The 17,352-nt window shown below is 41.5% G+C and overlaps 1 protein-coding gene across 3 annotated transcripts in view; it reads left to right on the top strand.

Annotated features, from left to right (window-relative positions):
• The window catches only part of LOC137625289 (RUN domain-containing protein 1-like), an 80,189-nt gene extending 62,837 nt beyond the window's left edge, over window positions 1-17,352 (top strand). For 2 of the 3 annotated variants that reach the window (XM_068356098.1, XM_068356099.1), the window contains exons 7-14: window positions 326-416; window positions 3,988-4,145; window positions 4,407-4,540; window positions 12,261-12,456; window positions 13,418-13,576; window positions 15,961-16,106; window positions 16,280-16,374; window positions 16,888-17,350. In XM_068356098.1, the coding sequence (XP_068212199.1) occupies window positions 326-416; window positions 3,988-4,145; window positions 4,407-4,540; window positions 12,261-12,456; window positions 13,418-13,576; window positions 15,961-16,106; window positions 16,280-16,374; window positions 16,888-16,994 (1,086 nt within the window). In that variant the 3' untranslated portion in view covers window positions 16,995-17,350. Of the gene's footprint in view, window positions 1-325; window positions 417-3,987; window positions 4,146-4,406; window positions 4,541-12,260; window positions 12,457-13,417; window positions 13,577-15,960; window positions 16,107-16,279; window positions 16,375-16,887 lie in introns of all 3 variants that reach the window. The other variant, XM_068356100.1, reaches the window with a different exon arrangement.

Raw genomic sequence — 17,352 nt, 5'->3', positions numbered from 1 at the left:
TGAAACTATTTAATCATGTACTGTGAAAAAGAAAACTGCAGTAGGTTAAGGGTAAAAGCTTTGTAATTACGCATGTAGTGATGGGACACTTTTGTATGTACAGTACTGTAGTTCGTTATATAGATCCTGGTATGCATTGTGCTACATTTCTTGTGTACAACACTATTCTGTACAAATTATTTGTATTATTCCTTTAGACTAACTGTTTTTCTCTTCTCATGTGCTGCATTTGGACACATCTAATGCCTGCTTAATATCTACTAACTGGATCTCTTGATTTGTGGGATACAATTTAATGCCTGTGGTTCTCTTAACATATCAATAGCTGGTGAACCCATTAAAGATGAAAGAGCAGCTTATAGCACAGTTGCAGACACAGATAACAGATCTGGAGAGATTTGTCCATTTCTTACAAGGTGAGTGAGATGGGAGACATATCCAAGAAAACTTTATTTCTTTGAACCTCCTCTGTTCATAAACGCTTCTCTCTCAATGGTGGTTATATTTCATCTCCCCTAAAAAAGTAAAAAAATCCTATTTTCTTTTAATGTAATTGTCTTGCTTCTCTAGTGGATTATTTAGATGATGTAACAGTCCATGGCAATGACTGGGTGAGGATATGGGATGGCCGCTGCTTTGACTTTTCAGTTCGTTTGTAGACTTGGTGCAGTAAAGTACTGCGTTCTACCTACACAACAGATTGAGAATTAAGGATTATTTACTGGGAGGTTATTACGGTGTAATTTCCTTTGGATTTAATATGCTTTCTTATATTAATTGTGCGAATGACTTAGTGGGCTATAAAGAACCCACATTCTCTGTATTACATGTCAAGAGGCTGGTATGTGATTTGAATAATCATTGTGTGGAATTTGACCCCAAATGGCCGCATACACACCCGTAAGGGAGCGTCAACAAAGCTGCTGAGAGAAAAACCAACAAGGTTATTAAATGAACGTGTGTTGCTACCTAGAAATCCCAAACAGACAAATATAATACTCAACTTGGGAGCAGGGTTCTCCAAAACGTCTGACATCTTCAAAAACACAAAATAACACAGAGCTATGAAATCACGTCTAAACCTTCACAGGTGCTTAGAAGGAATGATGAGAGAAGAATGGGTAGTGGTGGTGGTGGTGGGGGGGGGGGAGTAGCTGTAGAGAACGGCACTTCGTAGTAACGGGGGATGTTGAGGAAGGAGAAGACTAATTGGTAAGGGACCTCTGGTGGTAGTTTCACACGCCCCAGTTATTATACTGACACCCTATAAGGGTGACCGAGTTGGGTATATTCCTGGCATTCATGCAACTTTTTTCTCTGGTATATTTAGCAGTATTTATACCTTAGAAATGGTGCTTTAAGGAGCATTTCATGGAGCGACACAGGTTAAGCCCAGAAATAGATTTTTCCTTCGTCAAAATCCCTTTTTTATGAAGCAATATATTCAACTAGTGGCTGACCTCTTTCACGTGAAAAGCTCGAGGCATAAAAGATATTACCGTTTAGTTCAGGGGAAAATCAAAAGAGTAGGGCAGTGAATTACAGTTAAGATGATAGTAGTGATGATGAATGCCTCTCAGGCTATTACAAAGATTTCCAGACTTGACAGTAGTGAGCTTCATTAGCTTTTCAATGAATTTGCTATTTGTTTCTATATGTTTAAAAACCCTCATTCTTTAATAGCAGTAGGATTTCAGCGTAGCTGGAATATGGTTGTCAGAAGTTTATAATGAGTTGTTGGTAGTTACCAGTGGTTGGTGGGGAAGTCCCGCCCCCTACCAACTCATTGAATAGTCACTTATTTCAGCCACAGAGTAGTAAACACATATTTTCTGCGCTTAGCAAAGTTTTGTTTTAATATTTTTTCCTTTTCATTTTAGAGTTTATCTGTGAGTTAATGAAGGCACCACGTGTAGACATGCAGTCCTGACCTGATAAACCTGGCCATAATTGCGGCAGGTTTAGTTCCCCTCAGGAGGTGGACCCCATTCTTTATGTCCTTTTTTTTTCCGGGGGTCTTGACAGTTGGCAAGTACAGAGCCTGATCGCCTTTGCAATGGCAGGAGTACAGCAGGAGGAAAAAGATATCCAAGAAGGGTTCCTCAGGTCCAGGATCTTCCCCTAAGCCAAAAAAGTCCTGAGGTTCTTTTTTTTTTTTTTTTTTTTCTCCCCTCCAGTGCTCAGACTTCTCCGTCTTCTGCTTCTCCTGCAAGGGAAAGACAGAAGAAGGAAGGTAACCTCGCCCTTCCCTTAAGCCAACCTTTTCACTTTCCCCCATTGGAGGTGAAGAGTCCTGCTCTTTCACTTGTATTGTGTTGATCTTGACATCACTTATGCTGACGAAGGCTCCGCTAGGAACCAGTCCTTACATACCTTATGGCCTCCATTGGGTATCAAAGGTGTTTCTTCAATGGAGAAGCTCCTTCAAGCCATAGGTTCTTCTAGAGTGCCTAAGACTGCTACTGACCCCTTCACCTACAGAAGGAGCCTTTGATGTCATGACCATTACCCCTTCAAAGCCCAAGGAAGTCGCTATTGATGTTTTATCCTTGTCTTTGTAAAGTCGCCTACTGATAAGAGAAGGAAGAGACCTCGTCGTCCGTCCCCTCCCAGCCTTGTGCCATCGTCGTCATCTGCTGTTAAGAATTCGACTGTATCACACCCTTCGAAGTTGAAGAAGAGCAAACGGCCTGTCTCTCCTCAGTGTTAAAGGGTTATGGAACCTCTTAGTGATGATGTTAGGTCTCCTACAGAAGGGTCTTTGGACAGCGACCCTCATAGATCCAGACGTAGAGGACAAAAATCATCATCTTCCTCGCGTGCACGTTCGTTGCCGACTTCACAATTGTCTTCACTATCTGCGAAGTATACCCATTAGTCTTTTGATACATTTTCACTGGGAGCTGAGGTAATTGCTGGAGCTAGTAAGAATGTCTAGCCTTTTTCTTCTTTCCTTTTTGGGGTGCAGCAGTCATGTCATTATTCATTGATGCCGCTAAATATAGAAGTATCTCCCCCATGCATTATGAGCAGGAGGGTTGAATCAAGGTGGACGAACGTATTAATTTATATTGAACAAACTCCTTGAAGAAATGTTTTATTGTCTGACAAGGTTCTTCACTGGCCGACTGTTCTCGGACAGTAACCTGGCCCATTGCTTGAATTTCTATCCAGTTGCTGGTAAGTGGATAGGAGCCAACACTTTCTGTTGAACAGGTCCTGGGATTTTATACCAGCCAGCTTGATTATAGTTAGGATAAGGTATCCTATTAAAGGATGAGGGTTTGCATACTGTACTGTATGTGTAGGAACAAATCATAAATGTTTAAAGTACAATCGTTTTACAAACCTAATTCCTTATAGTATCGCTTTCCTTTTCATCCATCCTTCAAGTCTCAGGTGATAGTCAAAGTGGCTACTCAGTGTGCTGGTGGGGGGAGTAGCTTCCCCAGTTACCGCCAATAATGGCCGACACCACGTCATACACTTTTAACAGCTGCATTCTTGCTACGTTTCTTTCTTCAGTCTTGCAGTCCAATATTTTCCAACTTTACCTCATAGTGTAACTCTATAGTGTTTTACCCAAGATGCATTTGGACAATGATTGGCCTCACTGGCCCCAGCGCTTGGGTATATAGCTCAAAACCATAAATCCAAACCAATTGAAAGCTAGAAAGTAAATTGAGAGCAATGGATAAATAAGGCTGGTTGAGTTGCCATCCAGATATGAGATCTGCCTAGGTAATTCAATTGTCAAAATATTTTAAATTAAAAAGCTACTTTATTTTATACAAATTACTTTTGCATAGGCTATTGATGTGAATGTACAAATAATCCATATAATGGGTTTGTATTGAAACCAATTTTATTTAAAATTTTGAATTTATGAAGCTGTGAATCACTAGAGGCATAAATTTTGAAACTTAATTCCATGGAACTGAAATTTTATTTTATTAAAGGTTACTTCAGGTCTTCAATGCATTACAGGTGAAGCAGGTGAGAGCACTAAAACAACAAAATGCGGTTGCAAGGAAATGCCGCACAGGCATCCTGGCGTTGGAAGATCGCACGAAGCCGACCGCAAGCAGGGAAGGTCGGGGGCTGTCCCTTCCAAGTCAAGTCAAGGAAGCAATGACAAAGAGCAGGTGCATTTCCATTTATTCTTGATGTGTATGAAGTAAACTTTTCAAATTAATAATCCATAATAACAATGTAATAAGTATTTAACAAGTGCTAAGTATCATGATTTTGTCAACTAAATTACCTGTATTTCTTTGGAGTGTTGTATTGTATGTATTATTGTATACACCATAGTTCTGCTGGGGATATTTACGGTACTAATATTCAGTATTCTAAAAATAAGAAACAATATTGCCTATTGAATACCTTTTGTTTGTTTTTTTCAGCTACGAAAGGAAACGGAACATATCATGAAACGTGCTACAATATTACTGAATATGCTCTCGTTTGGTTGTGGTACAAACCACCACAGATTTCAGAAGAACACTCTTAAGAAAACGCCTCAAGGAAACCATTATGGGTAAATGAAGAGAATTTCTGTTAAGTAGTACATAAGGCTATAGATAGTTGAATTTCAAGGCACATTACGTTGGTAGTAATACAGTACTCTTTATGTCTGTTCGACGTATTGTATGTCAGTTTTGACTTTACTTCGTTCATCCTTCCATATCAACTACGAAAATAAGATTCACTTTACACTGTTTTACCCTACCTTACGTCTGTCTCTACGTCGCACAATATCAATGAACTTCTGTACTGTGCAGTACTATACTTCACATGGAAGCTTATATCTTATTTTTATAAATAGCTGCTTGTAAGTACTTTTTCATTTTCAGTACGTGTAGAAGGAACATACAAGTCACATTATAAATAAATTGACTGACGTCGGTTCTCTTGGAACTAATTAATGACATTGGGTTGGGTATTAATTTTAGATTGTAAAACCAGTCAGGCTTAGTATAATTCAGAGGCATGATGGGCAAATCCATTTCTCAAGGTAGGTCCATAACCCTAAAACAATGATAATTTTCAACCAGGAAATCTTGGGATAGATTCTGTATGTAATACTAGGGTCAGATGTTTGATGTTTTGATGTGACCTTGGTTACTAAAATATTTTTTATAATAATTCAGGCAATTCCTACACTTTGGTAAATGACAGATCTTCATTTGTAAGGACTTTGTAGGTTATGGTAGCCTGGAGTTAGTGTCCTTGCCAGACTGGGGTTAGAGTCCCGCTCAGACTCGTTAGTTCCTTTGGTAGCTGCAACCTCGGCATCCGTGTGAGCTATAGGTCTACATGCTGAGTCATCAGCAGCCATTGCCTGGCTTTCCTTAGTCCTAGCTTGGGTGGAGAGAGGGCTTGGGCGCTGATTAGATGTGTATATGGTCAGTCTCTAGGGCATTGTCCTGCTCGATAGGGCAATGTCACTGTCCCTTGTCCCTGCCATTCATGATCAGCCATTAAACTCTTACCTTTCTTTAATAAATATTATCTATTTGTAATTCTTGAAAATGTTTTATTTTTGGTCATGGAAAGGTTTAATGATTTGTCGATCCTATGTTCTGTGTTAATTTTCTATTGACTTGTAGACCCATTTTCAAAGAAGTGTTTATTATTGAAGAGCCAGCTGCTGAAACATTTCTTTCCCTGGTGTTTTTAGTATTCAAAAGTCAAGATCTGTTAATTCATATAGTTTCTTTACCACGAATACGAAGTTGATAGCAATTTTACAAAGTAGATTTCTAACTACTTGCAAGATGCAAAGCGAATCATTCTTACGTACTAAATGTGTATGTATGTGTGCTGAATGATTAATCTGGGTAAACTTTAATTTTCAATATTAATCTTACCCGGTGATCATGTAGCTGCAGCTCTGCTGCCCGACAGAAAAAACCTACGGGCGGGATACGCCAGCGATCGCTATACAGGTGGGGGTGTACAACAACAGCGCCATCTGTCGAGTAGGTACTCAGGTACTTCTTGTCAACAAGAACCAATTTTCTCTCTGTCGTGCCACCGGCAAGACCTACTTGATACGCTGTTGTTTCTGGAGTTGATTTTCACGCTTTTTGGTGATGTATTCTCTCTAGTTATTAGCTTTCGCTGTACAGGAGTTATCATCAATACCTTATCAAGCTTTATTGATTAGATTTTGGATTATTTGTTGACGACTTGGATAGATTTTGGATTTCCCCCTTTGACTAATTCAAGATGTCTGACCCTACTCAAGTCCCCAAGTACAGGCAGTGTAGCGCTAGGGACTGTTCTAGGCGTCTTCCGAAGGCCTCTATAGATCCTCACACCGTTTGTTCCAATTGTAGGGGTAAAGCCTGTCAATTGGAAGATCGATGTGAGGAATGCGCTGGGCTTTCGGAATTCGATTTTCAAGAATTCCTTAAGAATGCACGTAGGCTAGAGAAGGATAGGATCAGGAGGAGTTCGTCTCGCTCTTTTGATTTTTCCTCTCCCCATGCCCCACAACCTATTCCTTCCCCTGTAGTGGTTACACCCGACCCTTCTACTAGCTCTCAGCAACCCTCGATGGCGGACATGATGCGTGCCATTCAGGCTCTTGGTGACAGAGTTGAGTCATTAGCGAATGACAGCAATCAACTCTTAGCCGACGTCAAAGAGTTGAAGGAGAAAAGTGCAGTGGGAAGTGTAGTGAGTGCAAGTGCTGTGAAAAGTGTCAGTGTTACGCATGAGGGTGCATCTGTTCGTGCCAGTCGTCCTCCCAGTCCGGGACCTCTTGCAAGCTCCCAAGCCCAGGGGAGAATCAATGTCGAAGGACTAAAGGGTTCGACAGGCCTTGATCAGCGTACAGATGTACCCTCAGTGGTTGCGGACGTATCTTGCAGAGATCGTCCCACCCACAAACAGACGAGTGAGCCCATTCATTCCTCGTCTGCGGAAGAAGTTTCTCGTCAGAAACGCTGGACCAAGGTCTCACGACCTCTCAAGCGCAAGGTCCCTTCCGAGCGAGTCCAACGGCCCAGGTGTAGCCACTGGGTCAGTTCGGACTCGCCGCAGTCTTCCGAAGACTGCACACCTCCCAAGAGAGGTAGAGTGGTTCCGCAGCAGGCAATCACTCCGTCTGTTGCCGCACCAACCGCTGTAGACCCTAAGTGGTCTTTGCTGCAGTCTATGCAGACTCAGCTAGCTTCCTTCATGCAGGAGTATCGTGCTGAGAAGGTTGACGCTGCACCCGTTAACCTACAACCTGCCACGGTTGTGCGCTCAGCTGACACTGCGGCTGCCTGCTCCCACACTCCGGCTGTGAGAGCTCCACCACCGATGCACAGTCGACCCTGCCAGACGCATGTTGACGTTAGCCGACGTGCGGCACCCTCCGTTGACATGCGTGAGCTACCGCATCAGCAGTGGGAAGGTGCTGTCAAGCTGCCGTGTTTTGACGCAATGCGGCAGTCTCCGCAACCCACGGCAGTCCCCACCACGCACCACCACTCCGCTTTTGTTGTTGCCAGCTCTCAGACTGACCAGCAGCGGCATGATGTTGGATCCAGTGCAGCTACGCATGCACCCGTGCTGCCGGATTCAGCCGTTCAGCTTTCTTCTCCTCCTTTGCCGCTTCCTCCTCAGCATTCGGATGAAGGAATCTCTGATGACGACGAAGCTGCTCATTTGGACGATCAACACTCCGACATAGATGAACCCAAGACTACGCCTCCATCCTTAGACTTTAGGAAAGTCCTTGCCCTGTTTAAGGAGTTGTATCCGGACCAGTTTGTGTCTGCAGCCCCACGCTCTCCTCCCTCTGAGTTCGCTTTAGGCATGCAGTCAGCAGCTCCTGCCTTTACGAAGCTCGTACTCGCGCGCTCATCCAAGAGAGCTTTAAGGGTACTGGGAGAGTGGTTGCAGGCCAAGAAGCAACTTGGGAAGACATCCTTCATCTTTCCCCCGACCAAGCTTGCTTCTAAATCTAGCGTCTGGTATGCCACGGGAGAAGTTCTCGGCTTGGGAGTTCCTGCCTCTGCCCAGGGCGACTTCTCAAGTCTGGTAGACTCTCCCCGCAGACTGGCTATGAGACGCTCCAAGATTTGCTGGACCTTTTCAGACATGGACCATCTTTTGAAGGGAGTTTTCCGTGCGTTTGAGATCTTCAACTTCCTGGACTGGTGTTTGGGAGCGTTGAGCAGAAAGACCTCCCCTTCGGATAAGGACTCTGCCATGCTCATCATGTCATGCATGGACAAAGCCATTCGGGATGGGTCTGGCGAGCTTGCGGCTTCTTTCGTGTCTGGAGTTCTTAAGAAGCGAGATCACCTTTGCTCCTTCTTGTCGGCGGGGATCACACCATGTCAGAAGTCAGAGCTGATGTTTGCTCCGCTATCCAAGTGTCTCTTTCCTGAAGAGCTGATCAAGGGGATTGCCGCCTCGTTGATCCAGAAAGACACCCATGACCTGGTGGCGTCTTCCGCACGTAAAGTCACAGCTTTACCTTCCGTGCCTAGACCTAGGATGGACACACCAGCGTCTAGGTTCATTCCGCCCTTTCGTGGCAGAACCTCCAGCAGAGGAGGTACCCGTGCCGATAGTCAACGTGGCAAAAAGAAGAAGGGTTCCAAGTCCTCAAAAGGCAGAGTCTGACTGCCATCTTCTCCAGACAGCAGTGGGAGCCAGGCTCAAGAACTACTGGCAGGCCTGGGAGAACAGGGGTGCAGACGCACAGTCTGTGAAGTTACTCAGAGAGGGGTACAGGATTCCATTCTTGCGCAAGCCCCCTCTAGCAACAACTCCCTTCGACCTCTCTCCCAGGTACAGAGAGGAGGACAAGAGGCTAGCTTTACAGCAAGAGGTGTCTCTCTTGCTACAAAAGGGAGCGGTAGTCATAGTCCGGGACCATCAATCCCCGGGCTTCTACAACCGTCTCTTCTTAGTAGCGAAGAAGACAGGAGGGTGGAGACCGGTGCTGGACGTCAGTGCTCTAAATGTCTTTGTCACCAAGCAGACGTTCACCATGGAGACGACAAAGTCGGTGCTAGCATCGGTCAGGAAGGAAGACTGGATGGTCTCGTTAGACCTAAAGGACGCGTACTTTCACGTCCCCATCCACCCAGATTCCCAACCTTTCCTAAGGTTCGTCTTTGGGAAGGTGGTTTACCAGTTCCAAGCCCTGTGCTTTGGCCTAAGCACGGCACCTCTAGTGTTTACCAAACTGATGAGGAATATTGCCAAATTTCTGCATTTAGCAGACATCAGAGCCTCCCTCTATTTGGACGACTGGCTTTTAAGAGCTGCGTCAAACTATAGTCTATCTAGGTATGGAGATTCAGAGTCAAGCTTTTCGGGCTTTTCCGTCGGCCCCCAGAATCAGTCAAGCCCAAGAATGCATCCAGAGCATGCTGAAAAGGAACCGATGTTCAGTCAGACAGTGGATGAGTCTATTAGGGACGCTTTCATCGCTGGACCAGTTCATCGCGTTAGGGAGACTCCACCTCCGACCCCTTCAGTATCATCTAGCTGCTCACTGGAGAAAGGACATGACGCTAGAAGCGGTCTCAGTTCCTATATCCGAAGAGATGAAGTCTGCACTGACTTGGTGGAAGAACAACATTCTTCTCAAGGAAGGTCTACCACTGGCTGTTCAGACCCCCGACCACCTTCTCTTCTCGGACGCATCGGACACGGGCTGGGGTGCGACACTGGACGGTCGGGAATGCTCGGGCACGTGGAATCCGGATCAAAGAGCACTACACATCAACTGCAAGGAGCTACTGGCAGTTCATCTGGCCTTGAGAAGCTTCAAGTCCCTCCTTCTAGGCAAGGTGGTGGAGGTGAACTCCGACAACACTACAGCCTTGGCGTACATCTCCAAGCAAGGAGGGACTCATTCGATGACGTTGTTCGAGATCGCAAGGGACCTCCTCACCTGGTCAAGAGATCGAAAGATATCGCTTGTAACGAGGTTCATTCAAGGCGACATGAATGTCATGGCAGACCGCCTCAGCCGGAAGGGTCAGATCATCCCTACAGAATGGACCCTTCACAAGAATGTTTGCAACAGACTATGGGCCCTGTGGGGTCAGCCCACCATAGATCTGTTCGCTACCTCGATGACCAAGAGGCTCCCAAATTATTGCTCACCGATTCCGGACCCAGCAGCAGTTCACGTAGATGCCTTTCTTCTGGATTGGTCCCATCTAGACCTTTATGCGTTCCCCCCGTTCAAGATTGTCAACAAGTTACTGCAGAAGTTCGCCTCTCACGAAGGGACAAGGTTGACGTTGGTTGCTCCCCTCTGGCCCGCGAGAGAATGGTTCACCGAGGTACTGCAATGGCTAGTAGACGTTCCCAGGACTCTTCCTCTAAGAGTGGAGCTTCTGCGTCAGCCGCACGTAAAGAAGGTACACCCAAGCCTCCACGCTCTTCGTCTGACTGCCTTCAGACTATCGAAAGACTCTCAAGAGCTAGAGGCTTTTCGAAGGAGGCAGCCAGAGCGATTGCCAGAGCAAGGAGGACATCCACTCTCAAGGTCTACCAGTCAAAATGGGAAGTCTTCCTAAGCTGGTGCAAGGCTAATTCAGTATCCTCAACCAGTACCTCTGTAACGCAGATAGCTGACTTCCTTTTACACCTAAGGAAGGTAAGATCCCTATCAGCTCCTACGATCAAAGGTTACAGAAGCATGTTGGCAGCAGTCTTCCGCCACAGAGGCTTAGATCTTTCCAACAACAAAGATCTACAGGACCTCCTTAAGTCTTTTGAGACCTCAAAGGAGCGTCGGTTAGCCACACCAGGTTGGAACTTAGACGTGGTTTTAAGGTTCCTGATGTCAGCAAGGTTCGAACCGCTTCAATCAGCCTCTTTTAAAGATCTCACTTTGAAGACTCTTTTCCTCGTTTGCTTAGCAACAGCTAAAAGAGTCAGTGAGATACACGCCTTCAGCAGGAACATAGGATTTACATCTGAAACGGCTACATGTTCCTTACAGCTTGGTTTTTTTAGCTAAAAACGAACTCCCTTCTCGTCCTTGGCCCAAATCGTTCGAGATTCCAAGTCTGTCCAGTTTGGTTGGAAACGAACAAGAGAGAGTACTATGCCCAGTAAGAGCTCTTAAGTACTATTTAAGACGTACGAAGCCATTACGAGGACAATCAGAAGCTTTATGATGTTCTATTAAGAAACCTGCTTTACCGATGTCGAAGAACGCAGTTTCTTATTACATCAGACTTTTGATTAGAGAAGCCCATTCTCATCTGAATGAGGAGGACCATGCTTTGCTGAAGGTAAGGACACATGAAGTTAGAGCTGTCGCTACTTCAGTGGCCTTCAAACAAAACAGATCTCTGCAGAGTGTAATGGATGCAACCTATTGGAGAAGCAAGTCAGTGTTCGCATCATTTTACCTTAAAGATGTCCAGTCTCTTTACGAGAACTGCTACACCCTGGGACCATTCGTAGCAGCGAGTGCAGTAGTAGGTGAGGGCTCAACCACTACATTCCCATAATCCCATAACCTTTTTTAATCTTTCTCTTGAAATGCTTTTTATTGTTGTTTTTGGGTTGTACGGAAGGCTAAGAAGCCTTTCGCATCCTGGTTGATTTGGCGGGTGGTCAAATTCTTTCTTGAGAAGCGCCGAGATTAGAGGTTGTGATGAGGTCCTTTAGTATGGGTTGCAGCCCTTCATACTTCAGCACCTAGGAGTCGCTCAGCATCCTAAGAGGTTCGCGAGGCTCAGTAAGGAAGACGTACTTAAAAAGGCAGAGTAATAGTTCAAGTCGACTTCCTTACCAGGTACTTATTAATTTTATGTTTGTTATTTTGAATAACTGCTAAAATGAAATACGGGATACTTAGCTTCTCTTGTTAACATGTATGCTGGTCTCCACCCACCCCCCTGGGTGTGAATCAGCTACATGATCACCGGGTAAGATTAATATTGAAAAATGTTATTTTCATTAGTAAAATAAATTTTTGAATATACTTACCCGGTGATCATGAATTAAAGGACCCTCCCTTCCTCCCCATAGAGACCCAGTGGACCGAGGAGAAAATTGGTTCTTGTTGACAAGAAGTACCTGAGTACCTACTCGACAGATGGCGCTGTTGTTGTACACCCCCACCTGTATAGCGATCGCTGGCGTATCCCGCCCGTAGGTTTTTTCTGTCGGGCAGCAGAGCTGCAGCTACATGATCACCGGGTAAGTATATTCAAAAATTTATTTTACTAATGAAAATAACATTTTTATAATTGCAATTTTATTTTCCCTTGCAGTGACTTGAGAGCTGCTCTAGAGGTTGCCATAAATAACGTTCTAGAAATACTTGGCCCACAAACGCCTGCTGACAGTGACTACACAAGTGACTCGGAAGAGGTACCTGTCATTTCTTATCACGAGGAATTAGTTATTGCAGTCCGTAAGCAACTTGCTCCAGCACTGCGTGATCTCATGCAACATGGATTAATGCCAGTAAGTCTGTATTTAAATCCTTTCTAATAACTTTGTCCACTTTTGTATCTATACCCAATTTGTTTGTTTTTTATAATTGTGGATTATATATTTGTGAAATGAAAGTCTTCACATTGAAGTTCTGACGAATGTTGGACGTTACCATTATTTCATTTGTTATAATGATAAGTAGTACCAATGTTTTAGCAATGTATGAGTTGTTGGGTGTGTGTATGATTTATTAGTAACAAAGTGTATTCAAACTTTTTTGGAGTTTTTTTTTTTTATAACTTATGCATATTAAAAACATTAAAATGGTAACAGTGTGTCATATGGCATGACAATATATATAAGTAAATCATTAATAATTTTTACCGATGATTAATGGCAATATAAGACGAGTAAAATACTTTAGTAGGAATTCTTTTCTTGGCTATAAAGGATATCCCTTGAACCTTAATCCCAAAGATGTTCAAGGTTCAGTCCAAAACATCCTCCCCAATTGCTTATCAAAGATGATGGTGCCGAAACTACACTATCATGTACTTAGGTTACACCCTCTATTGCAATATATAAAACATTTTATACTGCTATATAAATTGTTTTATTTTAGGTCTTTCTTATATGTGATTAGAACCAAAGTTAATTTCCCTCTTTTAAATTTTGATCTTATATTTGATTTGTAGGTACCAGAATGTACTTTCACTTCTTAGTGTTGCTGTATGTTAAAAATATTCAGGGGCATAGCTAGAGATTTGGTGGCCTTGGGGATTAGTAAAGAGGCCTTCTGCCCCTTACCCTGGTTTATTGGTGGGAATTTTAAATGCATACTTGCATATTGTGCTTTTATTTTCTGAGCCTTTTTTAGGGATCCTCTTCCCTTGGAAGGCCAGGGGTCATTTTTAGAATGCCCCTGCCTGTTTCCTCCTATGCCATGTCACTGATAATGTCAAGTACTTGTAAGATCTTCATATAATTACAGGTAGGACAAAGCCAAAGTTTAGTGCCATTCTTATCGTGTTTCCCTCAACGGTCGCAAAAAGCCACGAAGCTGCTACATGCGTGGGACCTCATCCTGAAGTATTATCAATTGAAAAAGGGAGACCAATACAACCGCACGCCAGCCAGGCGATTGAGTCAGGTGAGTGCTGCATGTTACTTTAAATAATTGTCTTTGTTACTTGAATAACATGTGTTTTGAAACACATTTTGTTGATTTGTGTACTAATTTATGACGTCTTCTCAAGGTTACCATGAAGTTTGTTACATACGGTACAGATAATTAAGGACGTGTGAATGTTACTATTTCTTTACTTCCTGCAGCATCTTGTTGGGGTAGTGGAATGCTTACTAATTTTAGCGTAAATGCAAATATTTCATGTTAAACCATTAACAATTAATTGCTTTATTTTTGTATGTTATTTTTTGCTCTCTTACATTACACACAGTATTTTACTTGTTGCAGTTATGTTCTTAAAGTAAACAGGCATTTTTAATGCCAAGTATACAAAGACTAATTTTCCTAAAATATAAGACATAACTATTATGCTGCCCATAGGGGGATACCACTTACAGTTAGCCTTTAGTGAAACACTGTTGATGGTATTAAAGGATCATTGCTGTACAGTATCTCTATAGCCGCCCCCCCCCCCCAAAAAAAAAAAAAAAAAAAAAAAAACATGTTTCTTCCTTTTACTTGGTATTCATTCATACTTTATCTAACTTTTATAACCTTATTTCATTCCATTTCTGATGTCATCTAAGAGCAATCTCTTTTGGCAAACATTTGAGAGACCAGAAATGTGACTGTTCCTATGAAACTAAAATATAATAGTTTTAACGTAAAAATGTCAATGAATGTACTTTGAATCGTGTTCCAACCTTCTCAACAAATTCATGCTTTTTATCATGCATTTTAAAGATTAGAGAATCATACAGCTGTGAGTATTGACATCTCTCATGCATTTTAAAGATTAGAGAATCATACAGCTGTGAGTATTGACATCTCTCATGCATTTTAAAGATTAGAGAATCATACAGCTGTGAGTATTGACATCTCTCATGCATTTTAAAGATTAGAGAATCATACAGCTGTGAGTATTGACATCTCTCATGCATTTTAAAGATTAGAGAATCATACAGCTGTGAGTATTGACATCTCTCATGCATTTTAAAGATTAGAGAATCGTAAAGCTGTGAGTATTGATATCTCAGATATAAGCGATTTGAAGAGGTGTATTATGGTAATCTAAGTTAACTACTGCACTGTAATTGTGCAGTTGCTTTACTTTCCTCTTTGTAAGGGTAGAAGAAACTCTTTAGCTATGGTAAGCAGCTCTTCTAGGAGAAGGACACTCCAAAATCAAACCATTGTTCTCTAGTCTTCGGTAGTGCCTTAGCTCTGTACCATGGTCTTAGGTTAGAGCTCTCTTGCTTGAGGGTACACTCGGGCACACTGTTCTATCTGGTTTTTCTTCCTCTTGTTTTGTTAAAAGTTTTTATTATTTATATAGGAAATATTTATTTTAATGTTGTTACAGTTCGTAAAATATTTTATTTATCCTAGTTTACTTTCCACACTGGGCTATTTTCTCTGTTGGGGGCCCTGGCCTTATAGCATCCTGCTTTTCCAACTAGGGTTGTAGCTTAGCATTTAATAATAATAATAATAATAATAATAATGAAGGAATTGTGTACGATGGCTTAATTAGGCTAGAGTTTCATTGGTTAAATTCTGTCTTCTTTCGCGAGCTCTCTTCTTCTACACTCTTACATTACTATCAGGATTGATAGATGTCAGCAACATCCTTCCAGTCGATAAACTTGCGCTGATAGTCGTTTAAGTCATACTCCATGACACATGGTTGTATATACTTAATTCTTTGAACTGGGCAATAATTTTCTGATCCTTTTGGGATTATGCTTGACATTTCCAGCACTACTTTTATCACGTTTCTATGTCAGCAAATGCTTCTTTGTATCTTGTAAAACATGGTAACCCATTTATCACTTCATTGAAATATGATAAGGGATCACAAATTTAATCTAGTATAAGGTGATCATGTAATTTATTATCCCTGTATTATTATTTGAACTTTTTTTTACCACGAGACACCCAAAATAGATGATGAACTTTAGAAGCTGAACCTCAAGGAGATTAAACCCTTGACAACGCTTCGTATACGAAGTGATTTATCTGTGACCGAGTTGGATCATCTCTAGGTCTTGAATCTTCCCAAACATTGTCCTGTTACCCACCTTAAAGTTTGTGTTTTGCATTTATACAATTGAAATATTTTGGGTATCAACAGTCGAACATTAGAAAATTATTCTATTATTAAAAAATGCTTGATTTTAAAAAGTGAGAAAACTAATTCTGTTGTAAAAGTTTTTAGTTTTCCGATTAATAATTATTGCTTTCAAATGTCAAAATATTTATGCCGCATCGGGTTTATAGAGATGATTGTTGTGTATTAAAATTGACATTTTATTTACTGTACTTATTTGCATTATTGATATCCACAGAGTTTTAACCTGGAAATCACAGGCGGATCAGCGCTAACCAGTAAACAAGCATTATTGAGTACCATCGGCAGTATAATTACATCTCACACTCCACTGAAAAGAAGTTATGACTCGCATTTTAAAGCCTTTGTTTGCTCTGCATTGAAGTAAGTTTGGTTGCAATTTGACTGCTATTTTGTATTCATTGATAATACTCTCCACAAATAAACTCCAAGATCATTAATTTTTATAAATTACTGTTTGTTTTGATTTGGTGTATGTTAATATGATACAGTATTGTAATGAGAACAAAGACTATATCTTGAATTTATATTTTCAGTCAGAAGAAATTGATAACCTGGCTGCGCCTTATATTCAGGACGCAAGTTTTAACGGAGAATTATTATCAGTCCTGGAGCTATGTAGGCAAAACAGGTACGTACAGTATCTTCTATACATTTTGGCAGTTTCTTGCTAAATAAAGGAGTTTTGACAAATGGAAATATTTTTCAGTTACTGTGTCAGTAAATAAGATTAGCTTAAACTAATTGATTTTACAGTTAAGCGTAATGGTAATATTAACCCTTTTACCCCCAGGCTATTTGGAACTTTCCAATTGTTAACCCCCAGGGGTTATTTTTTTTCAAGCACATTTTTCAGTGTATTTTTTTTTAAATTGCTCTAACAGCCTTAATTTTCGTCATAGAGAGGTCCGGTTGGTCTCATTCTCTTGGAAAATGCCTGAAGTTTCTCAAAAAATTATCAAAAATATGCAAAAAAAAAAAAATGTAATTAGCAGTTTTTTACAAGGAAGTACCGGTCTGTCCATGGGGGTAAAGGGATGAGTTTTGTGAAACGTACCAGTACGTTCTTTTGGGGGTAAAAGGGTTAAAAAGAAAGGGACTGAAAACATTGCATTTATGAGTTGAACTGTATTTTGTATTTCAGGATTTGAAGACTCCTTCCGATCCTTGGAGAGACTCAACAAGTATAACCTCGACTTGCCTGTTGATTTGGCTGTGCAACCTTTCCAAAACATTAAGGATGCATTTTGAATGTAAAGCATCTAAATAACTACATCCCCCCAGAGTGAGAAAAGTACATATTTAACAATATTATGAAGTTAGGCGTCTTCCTTACTTGAAATTGAAATTTCAAAAAAGTATTTTATTATTGTTTTCAGCTTTATCCATATCACATCCTTTAGTATTATAAGACAAAGAAGCATATTGTACTGTTGTATTATAGTATTTATTCTGACAGAAGTATGAATTTGAGTAGTATTTTATTTTTATGAACACTGTATAAGGGCTGTAGTTTATCCTCTTACTACTACTACTACTGTATAATCTATGACTTCAATATCTATCCAATTTGCAGCCAGATATAGAATGCCATACAAATAAAGCCTTC

The sequence above is a fragment of the Palaemon carinicauda genome, chromosome 32 (assembly GCF_036898095.1).
Source record: "Palaemon carinicauda isolate YSFRI2023 chromosome 32, ASM3689809v2, whole genome shotgun sequence".
NCBI classification, from domain to species: Eukaryota; Metazoa; Arthropoda; class Malacostraca; order Decapoda; family Palaemonidae; genus Palaemon; species Palaemon carinicauda.
The sequence above is the reverse complement of the archived record's forward strand: the minus strand, read 5'-3'. Positions and strand labels throughout refer to the sequence as shown.